This window comes from Eretmochelys imbricata, chromosome 1 (genome assembly GCF_965152235.1).
Source record: "Eretmochelys imbricata isolate rEreImb1 chromosome 1, rEreImb1.hap1, whole genome shotgun sequence".
Taxonomy (NCBI): Eukaryota; Metazoa; Chordata; order Testudines; family Cheloniidae; genus Eretmochelys; species Eretmochelys imbricata.
Window position 1 is genome coordinate 153,492,067 of NC_135572.1, and position 17,778 is coordinate 153,509,844.

General features: G+C 47.1%; 1 protein-coding gene and 1 long non-coding RNA gene across 3 annotated transcripts in view; one reads left to right on the forward strand and one right to left on the reverse strand.

Annotated features, from left to right (window-relative positions):
* LOC144265069 (uncharacterized) overlaps positions 1 to 13,144 on the reverse strand; it is a 40,671-nt gene extending 27,527 nt beyond the window's left edge. The window contains exons 1-2 of the long non-coding RNA XR_013346164.1: positions 12,647 to 13,144; positions 8,030 to 9,694 (exon numbers count right to left, since the gene is read on the reverse strand). This is a non-coding gene — a long non-coding RNA (uncharacterized LOC144265069). The remainder of the gene's footprint in view (positions 1 to 8,029; positions 9,695 to 12,646) is intronic.
* Positions 13,145 to 15,444: 2,300 nt separating this feature from the next.
* MID1IP1 (MID1 interacting protein 1) lies at positions 15,445 to 17,308 on the forward strand. 2 transcript variants are annotated; one of them, XM_077807226.1, is made up of 2 exons: positions 15,445 to 15,943; positions 16,612 to 17,308. In XM_077807226.1, exon 2 carries the CDS (start codon positions 16,790 to 16,792, stop codon positions 17,288 to 17,290), a length of 501 nt encoding a protein of 166 aa, XP_077663352.1. In that variant the 5' UTR covers positions 15,445 to 15,943; positions 16,612 to 16,789; the 3' UTR covers positions 17,291 to 17,308. The 2 variants fall into 2 exon arrangements, with proteins under 2 accessions (XP_077663352.1, XP_077663351.1); XM_077807225.1 differs by lacking the exon at positions 15,445 to 15,943 and adding an exon at positions 16,141 to 16,332.
* Positions 17,309 to 17,778: the final 470 nt, after the last annotated feature.

Genomic DNA, 17,778 nt, shown 5'->3' on the forward strand with positions numbered 1-17,778 from the left:
CACCCGAGCCTTGCCTGCCCCGCCCCGCGCGGGGAGGTGGGCTCCAGCGAGCTGCTTGGGCCAGCCCCGTGTGGGGGGGCTCCGATGAGTGGCTCAGGCCAACCCCACAGTGCGGGGAGGGCTCGGGCCAGCCCCACACGGTATCCCATTTTTCCTTTGGGAAATATGGTCACCCTATGCTTAAAGTTAAGTGTACGTGTGGTCACAGGAGATTGGCGCCTGAGTCCTTTTCTCTGATTTTTGTGTGGGGCTTTCACACAGCAACAAGGAAGAGAGAAGTATTTCTTCAAGCATGAAAAATTAGATTGTAAAACTGCAAGAATTCCCAGGAGGACTCAGGGCCAGGTGTAGTACCTGAAACTCCTTTGTAACTGAGTTTTGAAACGTGACTAGACTTCACATGGACAGTTTTGCCTTAACGTTTTCAAAGCACTGGTCAAGCCTAGGCCTTGCAAGAAGCTCCCTGTGGGCAACTGAAGCCAGTGGGGTTCTATATGGGAGCTGCTTGCTTGCAGGATCAGGGTTTAACTAATCAGGCCTCTCCCACACCCACCGTATTATTTTCTCCATGGGTCTGATCCTGGGAGCACCCACAACTCCCCCTCGAAGCTGCAGGATCAGACCTTAAGATACCTGTTTTCAAAAGGTATGAGGGGCATATTGTCACGTGCTCAGCACCCACAATTGGAGCAGGATTTCTAAAAGAAGTCAGCTCCCTGTTAGACACCTCAATGAGAGCCAGATTTCCAAAGCACTCAGCACCCAACAAGTGGCGCTCTTTTGAAAACCTAGCCCCCGTTGGGGTTGCTGAACTCCTGAAAATCTGGTCCAAAGTGACTTGTACAAGGCCCCAGTGCGAGTCGGTGGCAGAGCTGGGATTAGAACTCCTGCGTTCCAAACTCCCAGCCTTCTCTTGGAGCCTTTAGATGCCCCCTTGCCTCTTGCTCACTTTCCATGTTGTGTGTCCTGCTGTTTGTAGACACAAGAGGGTAAGCGACAGGCTCCCTGGCTGTGAGTTTCCATACACTGGTGGATTTATGTCAGACATTTCATGTTACTAAATGTCATTGTGAGTGATTTTATGGTTCTAGGTTAATAAGCTGTTCAGCATCATGGAAGTACTGAACCGTGTGTTGCTCCAGTTGCTAGGGTGAGCACTCATTTTTTTATTTAAAACCGTACATGTAAAGAGCACAGTTCCCAGGCAGCTCTACCTTATGAATTCACCTTTTAATTTTTAAAAAAATTTATTTCCTCTTTTTCTAAATAAATACGTGTCTCATTCCAACCAGTGTGGTTTGATTCATGCTAACCCCATTTCCTTCATGCCTTGCGTGTCTCAAGAGCCCATAACTATGAAGCTCCACCCATACATTAGGGAGGAAAGTATGAGAGACTAGAAAAGGAGCATAATTTACACTGGACAAGCGCTCTGGACAATTATTTTTATTAAATTACATGGGAAAATCTCATCAATTCAGTCTCTTTGCGATGACACAGACTCAAAGTTCTCCAACGACTATGACGTTCAACACTAATTTATTTTCAGTCAAGAAAGAGCCTCAGAACTGAAGCTATTTCTGTCTTCTGCTTAGAAATGGGAATGGTCCAAAACCGCACTGAGCCTTGGGAGAATTTGGATCAGGACCAGAAATTCACAGTTTGGACAGTCACCAGTGGAATGTAAACAAGGATTTAAAAGTGTAGATTTATAACATATAATCTGAAAATGATTTTAAAAATACAATGTAAAAAAAATCCCAAATTTTGGTTTCCCCAATACTTTGAAAACTCAGATGTTTCTTGTTGAAAACATTTCTTCAGAAGCATCTACTTCAGTGCCAGTGGTGGTGGTGGGGAATGTACTTTCAGATTTTCCCTGACTGCCCTGGCTTTGGAACAATAACTTACACATACACAAAGGAATGGGGGGAAAGAAGAGCTACACTGGAACACCCTACTGAAGGACTCTCATGTAATCTGTCAACATTTTTCTATCTGCCCCACTTTTTACCAGTAGGTACCACCTTGTATTCCTCACTGGCTGTCAGGAATCAGGGCCTGCAGCAGATCTAGTCTCCAGACAGTCTCATCAGTACAGCTGGCCTGCAGGAGGTTGCCTGACTGGCCACGCAACTTGACTGGCTGGAGGGGTCAGCAGGCCAGCTCTCCTGCGTTACCATGTTCCTGCTGCTCCTGCCTTGCACCCAGCCTTTCCTCTGTCCTGCACCTGCCTTGAACCCTTCCTTGACAGCTATGCTGCTTGCTCCAGTTCCTGACCTCCGGCTTGACCTGTGACTGATTCCTGACTCCAGCTTGACACTCAGTTCTGGTATCCAGTTCCTGCCCTCCGGTTTGTCCCTTGGCTCCAGCATCTGACTACCAACTCTGGCTTGTCCGTTGGCTCGGGTATCCAGTTCCTGCCCTCCATCATGACCCTTTGACTACTGACTCTGGCTCTGATCCTAGTCCTTGGTTCCGACGCTTGGTTCACTACACCTGCTCTGCCCACTAGGCTAGACCACCCTTGTCCTCATCGCCTGACACTAGCTTGTCCACAATTTCCAGAAATATTCAATACATCAACAGTTAAAAGGAAAGAATAGATCTGGGTAGCAGGTGTTTATTATCTGCACATCTCTAGAGAAGAATAACCTTCACTGTATTTCCATGCCCACTTGAAATGGAGAATGGCCATGACCCTGTAAGTGGCTCTGTTTGAGTCACTCCCTACATCATATTTTATTCCTAATATTCTTATTGCTTGCCTACATCAGTTTTACCACATATGTAGATTTTTGTCATGCAGGCAAATAAAGAGGCTAAGCTTTAAATAACATGGCATATGTTTTACATTTGCCACGTAGAACGAGAGTTCTTCATCTGATTTATGCACCACCTGGACAAAATTATTTTTATTGTGGGTTTATTTCATTTGCTCCAGCATCCCCAACTGAAAAAAACACTTGTAAACTGCCAGTGATGACGGACAAAGAAATCAGCTTTGAAAGACAAATTTACTGAAAATCCAGAGACTCTTCACACATGCAAATGAAAATGCTGTTGTAATAATTTTTGACTAGCAAATGCAAGGTAATCCTGGAGAGAGTAGTCTTCAGTCTCTTGCATCATTCCCTTACAGAATGCTGGGACGGTAGGATAAATTCACTAACAGCGATAAAACATTGCAGCAGAACAAATGCATACATTTGGCTGGAATGCATGCATAGTTTAGCTCTTTTTAGAACACCATCAAGAAACACTATCAGGTTAATAAGCTACCTTTATGGCAGCCTTGCAAAATTGTCATGATATTTTACCAGATGAATCACTAAATCTCCTCAGTTTCTACCCTTTACAATTATCATAATCATAGAAAGCTAAATATTTCACTCACCATCAAAACAAATAATTTACCCTGGTGATTTGGGAATGGAGTTCTGTAAGGCATGTTTATGGTATTCACCATGAAAAGTGCACACACCAGGCATATATGACATATATTATGCTGTGGCTGTTATACAAATCCCACTAATAATGCAGGAGATCCCATATCTGGAATAGACTGAATGGTATTATGAGTTTAAATCTGCCATCCAAAGAAATGATACTCTTTAGCTAATCAGATTTTTAAAAAGAAAGCTGCATAACATACAGCTCCTAGGACGATGGGACCTTTGGGTGTTACTGTGATGCCACTAAATAATAATAATACAAATCCATAAAAGTCATAGTAGCTAGGAGGTTTCGGTTCTCTTTCTACCTGTACTAGTCCTTTGCTGTGCAAAATCCACCTACAAAAATACAATGTAATAAGAATATGTAAAGCTAAATTTTGTCCCCTGTGTCAATGCTGCATTGTAGGGCTGGGCACGAAGGAGGATTCTATGGGGAGTTCCTCCCCGTCCCACACCCAACAGAACAGCAGTGGACAGGATTTTTTGCTGGGAAACTCCTCCCACTTCCAGGCCCATTCCACAGCTCCTTTTGAGGCTCCCAGATTGCATAAATCCCAGCTGAACTAGCATCCCCATTGTAGATGGCAGTGGCCAGAAGATCTGTTGTTGTGTGGAGCTGGCACAGGAGGGTGCCCTGCCTTGCCTGCCCCGCTCTTAAAGCTTTTTGTGCACGCTGCCTCAGTGGCTTTCAGTGAATCTGGGCTGAGTGGTGCGCAAAGGGTGCTGACCTCTTGATTGGGATGCTCCCCTCCCCTTGTTCTGCTGTCCTCTCTAGCTGCTGAGGAGGGAGCAGAACTTGCCATTAGAAAACTGGCAGATCTAAGAAGCTCTTCTCACTTAAACTGATTTTAAATTGACAAATACAGGTCATTCTATATACAGGATGGGTGCATGTTGCATTTGCTTCTCTATCATAAGAGCATGTGGCCTTTGAAATGGATTCAGACTTCATGATTTGCCGTGAACACCTTAGCCCCAGTGCACACTCCTGAAGGAATCATAAACGTGCAGTCTCGAAAGAAAGGGAAGACAGTATAATATAGTTACAGTAGATGGTGCTAGACAAGTACAAAAGAGACTAGGCAGTCATTTAAGGATACCTGCAAGATATAAGCTAAGCTGTTCAAAAAATGTGCAATTTAGATTTATCAGTTCAGGAGGGAGAGTCAGATGAAAACAGTTAAGCTGGGAAGATTATTAAATACAAAACCCTGTGTGTAGACAATGCTCAGGTTATTACACAAACTGACGAAAGGGAGGGGTGCAAATGCTATCCCTGGTGGCATCCACATAATGTCAATGAAATCAAATGAATGGAAGAGGAGGGGGAACGTGGGAGCAGGACTGAGGGCAGCATGTGGTTCAGGCACTTAAAAGCTGAGGTTGACATTCCATTCTTATCATGCTTTTAGACAGAGGGAGAGAAGACACAATGATATATGAGTTAGCATCAGAGTGGGAGGCTCAGCTCTAAGTTCCGGATGTCTATGGGTTTGTATCAAACTGTTAATAATATATAAATACAGTAGTTTGCATTTATTTTTATATGAAGGAAAAATTCTGTGGGGTAAACTGTGTTTGGGTTACCATTTTAGTGTGGAGTTACACACTATTCAAGGCTGCATGCTAGTTCCTCTCTTAGAGCCACAGTATTGCATTTGAACGTGTGAGAACTTGATAGATCTGCCCACTAAAAACCATCATCAGGGCATTAGTTTGCATCTGTGCATATTAAATAGCATTATGGAAATACACAGGTCTATTGGGGATTATTCTATTATGCCAATAACGTTCCTTATTATGCCAATAATGTTCCTTATCAAGTCAAATGTATAGCTTTTTTGTTAGCATGTGTACATTATTACAAATACAAGTCTGCATAGGTGGTAATACAGAGCTCTGCATGACACTACCTGTTTCATATGTTTGCGTGATTACAATGGGCAGTTCTGACTCAAATGTATGTTGTTATCTATATTGGAAATAATAAAGATATTAAAATAATGTTATGGAAAATGCTTCCAGCAAATGCATAATAGCCAATATGGAAATATTAATCACTGGCAGGCAGGCTGGCCTGCAGACTCAGCATTGCTTTGCCATGCAGCATCAGTGCACAGCCACATAAGAAACGCTGGTCTGAGGCTAACTTTGGGCTCTCACTTACTGGCATCTGCCAGGCAGGGCAGGGATCACAGTGGAGGTGACACTCTGAGTCTCTAAAGGAGAAAATTGCATGATGTATCACCACTCATGAGCATCCGCTAGAGAGCTGTTTAGAGTGAGATTACAGTCTCGGTGGAGACTCTCATCCCTCTCGGTCATAGGGTTATTATGATGATGCCGTTGCAGCTTGCATGGAGGATGGTAGGAGGGGATTTAAATGATGGCCGGAAGGAAAGGCTGGATGAAATCTCCACAAACCCCGTTCAGATTAACTCAGATTCCTGAATCCCTGCTTTGGGAGACTTGAAAACAGCCAAATTGATTTTTTTTTCCTTCTTCAAAAAAATGCCTTAAACCTTGAGCTACGAGTTTGCAAGCCATGTTTTGGTCCAGAATGAAACAAATCCCTGCAAATAAGGGTTTTGCTAATTAAAAACAAGGGGCTTTGTTCTCCTCTCCCCGGCACTAATTTTATACTAGTGAAATAACATTGATGTTGTGGATTTACTCCTGATTTATGCTGGTGTAACTAAGACTAGATCATGCTCAATACTGGGGTCTGTTCTTCCCAAGGGATTTTTTGTTTGTAAACTCATATTAGTATGAAAAAGAGAAAAATCTCTGGGCAATTCTGCGCTCTCCGGCTCAATCCATACTATTAATTATCATGCTTATTATGGCAGTGCCTAAGGGCAATCTGAGAACTAAGCCCCATAGTGCCAGGTACTGTACAAATATAGACTAAGCCCCAATCCCTGCCCTAAAGAGCAGTCTACATAGACAAGTCACAAAGTGGGAGAAGGGCTATAACACACAAACAGTGAACAATATGATGGCAGCAAATGGCATGTTGGTTCTGCAATATGTTTATTATTATTTTTATTTTTTTTGTCCTTGTAATGCTGGTTGAGCACTGTTTAAGATTGATTCCAGTACCTGAAAATAAATGATGACTAACTAAAGGCTATTTGGAATAAAAACAGAAGGAGATTTTGCCTCCACTCCACAAAGTTGGCTTCCTCTTTAGGAGGAGATGCTACAAAAATGCTCCCACTTGCTGACTGCACATCCAAAATGACGATAGCACGTCACTATCTTAATGTTAAGACGCCCTTGCAAGATTTAATTTGAGAATTCCTCAAGGAATGCAAAAATCAAGTGACTCTCAGCCTATGCTTTATTAGACCAAAAGGGAATGCTCTTTATACAAACCTTTTGCAATTTAACTAAATATTTTTATTTTTATTGGTGTTCACTACAGTTGTATTCAATGGAGAAGGGACATCATGGAGCTGATGTTAATTCTTCTCCTAGCAGCATGCATTCCAGTTGAGATTTGGAAGGGGGACATGCCACAGAGAACAGCTGTTCCCTATTCCCAATTCTTTTCTGAGCTACGGAGCCCCAGCCTGCTCAGAATCTTACATGGAGGTTTCTATCAGCTTGGGAGGATCATTCTTCAGAGTCACTTCTCCCCGTGCATCCACACTCTGCACTCTGTTACCTTTAGCTTCTGTTCCTCTCCACCAACACAAGTGAAATGTTGCTCACTGACCCATACTTTTGAGGCCACTCCCACGCCCCCACCTCCTTGGGTTGTGTGTGTACCTAATGCTGCTTCTAACTCCAAGGACATTCTAGTACAGTGAGACTTTTTTATTATTTTTGCCTGAGGAAAACACTGTAGTATTGTTATTTAATTGTGCTCTGTTGCTAAATTATTGTTGTTTGTTTTCTCTGCATTAGTTATTTTATGTTACAGAGGCATTGCAATATTCTCACTTTTTTTTCTCCAAATTTGGGCATAATACTATAAGGCCTTGGCATACGAACTAGTCCCCTTACAAAGAGCTTGAAGGATTAGGCATAAAAAACAGTTATGTGAAAACTAGAAGAGATGTAGCTAAATCTCTGTAGAACAGATACAAATTATCCCCTGGATTTCAGCAGGACTCAGACAAATTGGTCCACAAATTTCTTTCACGTTTTAAACTGATTTCTCATGACCTTGGTTATCGGTGCCTGAAACTACAGTATTGATGATCTGAAACTCACCAAGAGACATCATTTATAATGTTAAATTTGCTTATGATCATTTTGGATTTGAAGCAACAAACTTTCTTGGGTCCGAGTTTAGTATACCTTGACAACAGGTTACAAAGGGACGGGATGAGATGGACATGTTAACTGTATACATTTGCATTGCCACCCTAAGTGAAGTAATCATTCCACAACTGTACACAGAGACCAAAAATATAGATTAAATAGGAACAGAATGAAACTTAGTAGCCCCTCACCTGCACCAGCTGACTATATTCAGGGCCAGCCCTAGATCAAATGGCGCTCCAGGCGAGAAATGTTTTTTCCCCACCCCCTCACCCCCCATTTGTTGAACTTTTGAATACCTTATTTTTATGGCATTTGTAGCCCATTTCATGACTTTGATGCACGATCTGCATGCATGATTTAACACAAGGCACGAAGGAAGCTCTTGGATTCAGCACAAGGATCCTTGCCTGGATGTTGCTGTTTCTTCCCTTCATGTTCGCACCGTTGTTGTAGTCTGGACCATGGCACTCCTGAACTTTATTTTATTCTCATTCAAAATGTTCTTAAACAGTTCTGTTAGGTCTTTTCCAGTAGAATTGTCCACAGACTGGAAACAGATAAAACGTTCCTTTATTTGGATACAGCCATCCTAATAGTCAACGAATCTTAATGTAAATGATATCTTCTCACTGTGACTAATGTTGGAAGTGCAGTCCATTATTATGGCATAGTAATTCTCTTTGCCAAGCCACATTAACATCTTATCGAATACCTTCCTTGCCATAAGGTCAATCAATTAATTTTGAATTGTTTTGCTGCAGTAATGGTCCATAGCTTCTTTACAAATTACTCAACGTAAGTGCTCACACATGATATCATTGTATTTCCCAAGAAGTTCTACCAAACCAAGGAAATTATTGTTATGTTCAGTGAACAACTTATCCAATAAGCACCAGAAAGCCAAATTATTCTTTGCAAGGAAGAGGGTAGTTGAGATCAGATGCTCGAGCACGTTCCTCCAGTGCTGGGTTTCTACATTAATAATGTGCTGGTTTTCTGCATCTAGGCATTTATTCAGCTTGAGCCTGGATTCAACCTCCATCCATTTGGAGTGGGCCGTAAAATGGCTGGGTGACTTTTCATGTTGCTTCAGAGTATCAGCTAAGTTATGCCAGTAATTGTACCTGGAAAGCTCAGGCAATGATTTGACATTCTTCTAAAATATTTTGAAACAAAACCAGAACACTTTGTCAGTTGATTTTGAGGAAACTAGCCAATGCTGATTCAGTTTCTCACCATTCTCGAGCACTCTTTCACAGTGTGACTTTGAAAAGTGTCACTTCTGATCTGATTATTTACTGGAAATATCATCTCCTTGATTTTGCCCAGCCCGTTCAAAACTGTACAATGAATATCGGCAGAATTTAGGATTGCAGGCCATAAAGTGGGATCTGATGTATCGATTTGTGGTGTGCAATTTTTCTCACTGCTGTTTCTGTCATTGTGTGATGCTGATTCTTCTTTGCTGCTTCTCTCCTTTTCATGTGAGCCAGATTTTTCTTTATCATCACTCGGATAGCTCAGTGGTTTGAGCATTGGCCTGCTAAGCCCAGGGTTGTGAGTTCAATCCTTGAGGGGGCCATTTAGGGATCTGGGGCAAAAATCGGGGATTGGTCCTGCTTTGAGCAGGGGGTTGAACTAGATGACTTCCTGAGGTCCCTTCCAACCCTGATCTCTTTTACGCCACCAGGAAAACTGGATGATTCTCCATCACTTTCCTCGCATTTCCATTCCTTATCTTCAGGTAAATCTGCTAATTCCTTAGTAATAGGATTTATATCATTTATGCTTTGCTCCTCAATTTCTTCTGCACTGGGACAATCGCTACTGCCCAAGGCCCAGTCTATGTTGTTCTGTTTCAGATATTTTCCCATCAAATTTGCCCCTTGCTAGATTGCAGTTGAACTTTTCGCTTCCCATACTGAGCTCCTGAAGGCTTCTTCAGGGGCATCTTTTATTTTCTACAGGGGGAAAAACAGACAGTATAAGGGACAGCAAAAGTCTATGTTCCACAGTCTTAGAAAGTCATCAAACATTACATGTTAAGCATGGCAAAAGAAGTAACAGTATTGCTTTTATATTGTTGCATAGATAGGAGTTCGATATCTCTGGTGACTCATTAAATATGTCTTTTATTAGTCACTACGTACACTCTTCAAGTCTTAAAACACAAGTACCCTTTTACAATTATAAAATAAAACAAGGTTCACATATCGCAGCTGGCCTCTCACTTCGTTCTTATATCTCACTGACTGAGCGACGATGCCCTGCTCCTGATATACCCATGAGGGCATGTCTGACAACATTGTAGGAGGTTCAAGGAAAACGTAGTTTTCAGAAAGTCTGGAAGGTTCCACGAGATTCTACAAAGGTCCAGAACATTCTAGGAAGTTAGTGAAAAATTAGTTAGAGAAACATTTTACTTCAATCAATCTATTTTCCCTTTTGTTGCTAACAACGAAAACAACACCCCGAGCCTGGCACTCTCCACTCTCAGCATCTAGGTGGTGGCCTGGGTCACCTTCCCCTAAATCTGGTCCTGGCTATACTGAACTATAATCCATAATATATACAACCGATTACAAGAAAAAGTCAATTGCCTAAGCCATATGAGATATTGCTATTGAAGAACCTATCCAAGCGGTACTCCCAGGGCTAAAAATACAACACTTGAATACAGTACATGCACATATTTAATCACTTTTCTCCCACAAAACCTCATGTTATTTTACAAACATCGTGCAGCAGAACTACTTCAAGACTGATGAAGTGTAGCCATGGGTTGGAATGGGCCAATAACTGCTATTTTGTGCCGGCATGCATATGGCAAAACTGTTAATGAAGATTGTTTCTTTGATTACCACTGAAGAGGGAATTAAGACTGGCCTTAGTGTGTGGTCTATACTGAAATTCAAGCAAGACACCAAGCTTATCAGCCTATTATTGAAAAATGTTATGTAACTATTAATGTCACGAGAGCAGAGGACATCAGAAGCATGCCTCATATAGTTATCTTTAGCACTATGCATATCACCACCTCCAGTAGATCCTGCTGTTTCTTAGACGTCTCCCATGAAAGACCCTGATCCTGCAAGGTGCTGAGCACCCTCACCTCCCATTGACTTCACTGGGAATTAAGAGACTTTCTTGGCACCTTACATGTGATGCTGTGCAACTTGTAGTACTAACAAACCGCACTAAGCTTAACTTCAGAATTTTTTTTAGCTCAGAGTACAAGGTGATATGACCAAGACATTGAATTTATTCTGTCTTCTGGCATCCTTTGCATCTTCATGGAATCTTGAGATACCTTCATTTTAATGTCCACCACCAAGACCTTATATGACAGGAATTCTCCTTCTAGTTGAGGAGGTTTGGACAGGATTTCCTTTGCACCCTCCCTATCAGTATGTTCCTTATCTATCCAAAAGTCTTTGCTGTACAGCGATGTTAGGCACACCTGCACCACCAGATACTGGATGCATGAGCTTCCTCATTGCTCCCAGCCCTTGCTGGACTGAGGAGTCAGATAAAGACAGGAACAAGCTGGGTTTCCCAGATTTCAATGCAGCGCATAGCTATCACACTGGTCTCACCCTAAAGAATAAATATTTAAAACAAATGATACTGAGGATTAAACTTTGTGCCACAAATGCATGGGATCACCTTCTGCCAACAGCAGGAAAGAAGGAATTGCACACACATACAATATCTGTACCTATAGGTACTTCATAATTGCATGTTATTAAAGTCATAAACATATGCTTCCTTATTTCATTCTGATGCAGGAGTGCTGCAATAATCAAATGATAGCATATCTGCAAGAGGCTGTTTATACTGTCTATTAAAACAATCAGAATATAAGGAAGTAGAAAAAAATGAAGCACTGTGTGTTTTATCCAATGAAGTTTGGCCTCTTTATAGATTTATCCAAAGTCAAGGGCTTGGACACATGCCTACACATTCTGAAGAAATATAAAATTAGCTGACCATATTTAAGTTTCAGGCAGACTATACAAGATATATATAAATTCATTATGTTGCATTTCATCTTCCATTTTGTTGCCCAGTCACCCAATTTTGTGAGATCCCTCTGTAACTCTTCGCAGTCAGCTTTGGACTTAACTCTCTTGAATTGTATATCATCTACAAACTTTGCCACTTCACTGTTCACTCCCTTTTCCAGATCATTAATGAATATATTGAACAGTAGTATTTACCTCTCTCCGTTGTGAAAACTGACCATTTATTTAAAACAAACAAGAGGAAGTACTTTTTCACCCAGTGCACAATTAACCTCTGGAACTCATTGCTATGGGATATTGTGATGTCCATAAGTATAACTGGGTTCAAAAAAGAAGTAGAGAACTTCATGGAGGATAGGTTTCAGAGTAGCAGTGGCTGTTAGCCAGGATGGTCAGGGATGCAACCCTATGCTTGGGGGTGACCCTAAATCGCTGACTGCCAAAAGCTAGGAGGGGGAGACAAAGGTGGATCACTCCAACTGCCCTGTTTTGTACACTGTCAGAAGACAGGATACTGGACAAGATGGACCATTAGTCCAACTCAGTATGGAAGTTCTGATGCAGGCAACCACCAGCAGCACAGGGAATAGCAGCAGGGTCAGCTGGAATGATGGGTGTGGGAGCCTTGCTGCTACTCATGCTGATCAGATATATTTCATTGTACTGTTGAAATCATGTTCTTTCTGACTGACTGGTTTTTCTGTCTCTCCCATGATCTTCAATCCCAAATCCCAAATGTATATATGCATATGTAGGTTGAATTTCAGTCTCTCCTCTGTCTCACAGGTTGCACAGTCATTCTACCCTGAGTTTGCACTGTGCTTTGTGTCTCTCTCTTTCCACTGTAGTCTATGGTCACTCATTCTGTGTTCGATAACTCTGCCTTACCTTTGTGCATTTCACAGTGGCCTACGGGTAAACTGCCAGTATGGCAGTATGCCAGCTTGTCGTTTTTCATCTGTTCTTCCCAATAACTTGAATTTGAATAGTGCAAGCCGTCGGCTCACATCCAGGAAAATTAGTTTTTGACTTGCTAGTGCTTCCTGGCAGCGGACAGATCGTTTGTCCCTGCGGTTGAGATGGCACCGGAAAGTTCAGGGTGGCTTTTGCACGTTGGCTAGGAGTCAGAGAGGACAACGTCTTCGTTTAATCTGGCCGCTGTTTTTCTGGGTGTGTGCATTCTCCGCAAGTGCTCTACTTAGCTGTGTGTCTTTTCTGCCTGTGGCCAGGCGTGCATGAGCTGCGTGTGGGCCTGAGGCGTGGTCCTGTGCGCGCTAGCTGTGCGGGCACGAGGCGTGCTCCTGACTTTGCAGAAATGTAGGGGGTGCCTGCAGTACAAGGATGGGAGCAAAGTCTCCCTGCGACCCAGGGCACTGAACTCTCCCACGGCGGGGCGACTGTGACACAGCGGCGGAGGCGCCGCGACCTGCCTGCGCCGGGCCGGGATCGACGCCCATTCGTGGCCCCCGCCCCGTGTTGTGGTTGATCGGTTGTCTAGGTAACGCGGCACGGCAATCTCCCTCCGTCCCACGTGTCCCTGCAGCGGCCGCCTCTGTTACCAGGGTCGCCAGAGAGAGAGAGAGAGAGCGCGGGGGGGGGGGGAGTGAGTGTTGTTTCTGATTGGCTGCCGCCGAATCTTGCTTACGAGCGTATGTCGGCGGAGCCTGGCTACTGGAACGCGAGCCGATTGGCTGAGGTTGGAGGTGAGGCTGTGGGGTGATCCCGGCCCCGGCGCAGCCCGCTAAGTCGCCGGGCGCGGGCAGCGAGCCAGATAGGGCGGGGTCGAGTGCGCGCCTGTTGCCCGCCCCCTCCCTTCGCGCGTTCTGGTTTTGCCTCCTTCCCGCGGGGAGGGGGAATGAGCGGCGTGTCGCGCGCCTGGCCTAAGATGCCCTTCCTCCAGCGGCGCCTGCTGCAGCCCGGCTGGGGGAAGGGCGGTGCACGTGGTCGCGGTGCAGCCTGCTCCGGTTGCAGCCGCGGCTGGGCTGCCCAGCTGGGAGAAAACAACGCAGGGAAGCCGGGCTGTTGCTGGACAGATTGGCTGCAAATGCGCAGCGCTGCTGCTAGAGCAAGGGGCTTGATGGGGGAAGGGAGGCAGGTAGACAGGAGCCGGGCAACGTGCCGTAGCAGGCGGGAGGGAACGCCTTGTCTCGGGGTGCACAGCGGCGCTTTGTAATGCTCTGCCCTCGCTGCTGGGGGCAGTGACCAGCATGCCAATGTCAGCCAGTCCGCTCAGGGCACAGCTGGGCAGAGCGGAGCGCTTCCCATCTCCTCCGTTGGGCGAAGGCCGACAGCAGGTCGAGAGAGACCGGTTTAACAAGGACTACATTCCTGGATCCCAATCGGATGAGTAAACCGTGTCCTCCCCGGCTAATTACCCCCTCCGTATGTGGGGGTCAGAGCGCCGGCTGCGCATCAGCACCGGCGAGGAGTTAGCGTGTGCACTCCGTGGGGCTACTGATTCCATCTCCCTCCCTTTGGAGCGCGATATGAGGAATCGCATTCGCTGTAAAGTCCCTTCAAAGGCAGCAGCATGCGGGGCCGGCGTGTCACTTGGGGGCGTGCCTGGCTATGTAGCTAGGGCGTGCGAAACCACCGATTTGCTCGCTACGATATATGAGACCGACCCGTTGCGATCCCCTTCCCCCACAATGCAGCAGAGCCGAGCCACATCATCACCCGTGCCAAATACATTCCCACTAGGCATGTTACAACCTGCTGCTACAGACGCATACTGAGGTGCAAACATACATATTGGGCAGTGGGGAAAGAGGTTTAAAACTGGGTGTGTTCCAGACTCCCTGTTTTTGGATTACGGTCCGCGGAGCGAAAGGCAGTTTAAACTGGGTGTTTTACAGTCTCCCTTTCTCTGAGGTTTAGGAAACAGGTTTAAAGCTGGGTGTAACAGTCTGTCTCTCTGGGCATGGGGAGGATTTGCGTGTGTTACACAATCCAGTTCTTTCTTGGACCAAGGTACACAAGTATCGCTGAAGCACGGTAGCACGTCTGTCTGAAGTCGGTATTGTCTCGAGAGAGGGGCTGTCTATCCAGCCACACGGCATGTATAAAGTGCTTATCTGCAGAGTAGCTAAGTGGTGTACGTAAAAAAAGATGGGTGGGTTACTCTCTCTCTGGAGTTGGGGGGCGGGAATTCGAAGATTGGGGTGGGTGGATTTTCCTTTCGGAGTCTGGGGAGGAGAAGTAAGATTGATTTGTGTTAGAGCAGGAGGATTAGGATGGTTTGGGGAATGCTGTGTGCTCGTTGACTAGGCGTGGAATTCCAGGCTGAGTGTGTTAGGGGTTTTCCTCCTGGGGGTTGGGTGCAGCTGGCGTAAGGTATGTTGCACTCTATCCCTCGTGTGAGCAAGGAGGAGGAGGAAGATTGTGTTCTATTAAATTGGTTCCCTCTGGGAACCAGAGGGAGTTTTCTTTTTCGAATGCCCAGACCTATCCTGCTGGGATGCTTGGGGTACTTACTCGAACTGCCTCTCTGACAGTTGCCCGAGGTGTCTGTCTCCTGGGCTCACATTGCCACTGTTTGCATGGCTTATCCGGCCGATACGGAACTGATTCAGCGCGAGAGTCAACATTCCACTCCGCGCTGTGTCCTGCTCTGCCCACTGACTCCTACGGGACTGAGTCAGGAGCGGCTGGTCCCTATACATAGGCATGGATGGATGTGGCTATAGATAACAAACCAATCCAATCCGGAGGAAACAGGACCAAATTCGGCCCTGAGGCAAACAGGGGTTTGCGCACCGCTGTGTAGCTGGCTCCTTTCCCGTCACCGGCCGGGGTGTAGAGTGATGGGTGGGATGCGCTGTAGCAGGAGCTGGTACCTCGCCCACCCGGCTTCCCTCCCGCAGCCACTAGCTCTGGCAGGATCTGCCTCCGGGTGCGCGCTGCGCCCTCCCCTTATGGGTGTCAGGCGAGAGGCGGAGCCGCCTTCCCGTCCCTTGTAGCAGGAGCCGGTATTACTCGCGGTCACTCAGAGCCGCCTTTATCTTGCTGCACTGCAAGGGGGTGGCACTTGGGAACACCTTATTTTACCATACACGCTATAAATACACCTCCTGGAATGGGAGCAGGGCTACCGGCCGCAGCGGGACACAGTGACGCACGGACACCCGGACACCAGCAGCCAGACCCAGAGAACCGGCAGTGAGGCTCGACTCTACAGGACATTTGGTGGGTGTGGGCTGCCTGCGGCGTCCCCCTGATCTGAGCGGGTGATGGGGTGAATGGCCGTGGGAGCTCCCGAGGCGGCTTGCATGGATCTGTGGCCGTGTCACGCTCACAGGGGGCTCTTTTAATTTATTCCCGCTGCAAGGAGTTGTGTTTCTGCCATCAGAGGCGCTCCCTTTGCCGTCCCCATCCCCCAGTCTCATTCTTTGAACCGTGGGGCGTGGACTGGAAGAAGTTGCTCTTGCATCTTCTGAATGAGAAATCGAAACGCAGCTCGGTTGCCTCCCTTAGCTGCTGGCTTTGGTGATGATGCGCTGATAAAGGATGCCGCGAGATATTGGGCAGGGGGCCACCGGGAGAGGGTTGAGGCCAGAGGAGATTTGCACAGAGAGGTAGGGAGCCTTGGGGGCGGAGGAACGGAGGGCTCGGCCTTGGAAGGTACACGGAGTTAGGAGGAAAGATCGGAGGCAAAGCCCAGAGCGGGGTTGGGATTAAAACGGGGAGCTGAAGGGGACGGGGGTGAAGAAGGAGTTTGCTGAAGGATAGGGGGAGAAAAAGGTGAAGCTCTGGGAGAGGGTTATGGGTAGGAAGAGGAAGTACTGATAACTGGGGGTTGGCGCATGGCGCAAAATGCCTTCCATCTAAACAGCATCTATCCTTCTCTATTCCAGCAAACCGCCCTTGAGCGTTGCAGCGAGCAAGCGGGGGGAAGGCTTTGGAGATACAAGGCCTGGCTCCTGGTGGCCCTTGCAAGGAGATTTGGTGGGGCAGAAGAAGGAACCAGCTGCTGTGTCCGTGCTCCCCAGGCACCCGGTGATCACTGGCATTGCACCCCACCCATCTGCCAACATGATGCAGATCTGCGACTCCTACAGCCAGAAACACTCCCTCTTTAACGCCATGAACCGCTTCATCGGGGCCGTCAACAACATGGACCAGACGGTGATGGTGCCCAGCCTGCTGCGGGACGTGCCGCTGCTGCTGGAGGAGCTGGACTCGGGGGGCGGCTGCGGGGAGGGGGATCCCCAGCTCTCGCCGGGGGACGCCGGCGCCTTCTTCTCCCGCAGGGACATGTACAGCCATTACCTGCTGCTCAAGTCCATCCGCAACGACATCGAGTGGGGGGTGCTGCAGCAGGGCGCCGAGGAGGCCAGCCGGAAGAAGGACAAGCTGAGCGGGGACATTGGCCGGGGCCTGCCGGAGCCCGCGGTGGAGGAGGAGGATCTGGAGAAGCAATTCCACTATCACCTGAGCGGACTCCACACGGTACTCTCCAAACTCACCCGCAAGGCCAACGTGCTCACCAACAGATACAAGCAGGAGATCGGCTTCAGCAACTGGGGGCACTGAGCCAGGGCAGGGCTTGGCATGGGCTGGGTGGGTGGGTGGGGGTGCTTCCGAGCAAGGGATCCCTATCTGCCGGGGGGCTGGGGGGGGGGGGGAAGAGAGGGAGGGAGGGGCTCAGGGGAGCGCGCCCAGGGGACGAGGAGCATGTGTGTGTGTGCGCGCGCGTGCAGATGGAGGGGGATGAGCATGGGACGGGCATGGAGGGGGAGCGAGTGTGTGACAGTGGAAGCGGGTGGGGGCGCGTGCCAGAGGGGGAATGAAGGACTGCGACCGTGGAGGAGGGGGGCAGGGAGAGGGGGGCAGACGTGTGTGTGTGTGTGCGTGTGCATGGGGCGGCAGGGGCGGGTGGACGTTCAAGCGGGAGGGGGAGGGGACCGTGACGCATGGCGGGCACATCCTGCCCGGGTGTGCGAGCAGCTCTGCGCTGCACGGCGGCGGGGATCTTTGCCTGCGCAGCGGCGGCAGCGAAGCGGCGTGGGTGTATCAAGTTT

Coding starts and splice junctions, on each gene's coding strand:
- MID1IP1 (XM_077807225.1), top strand. CDS start 16,265: ATGCCGCGAGATATTGGGCAGGGGGCCACCGGGAGAGGGTTGAGGCCA. Junction 16,333..16,611: donor GAGGAGATTTGCACAGAGAG/GTAGGGAGCCTT, acceptor TCTCTATTCCAG/CAAACCGCCCTTGAGCGTTG.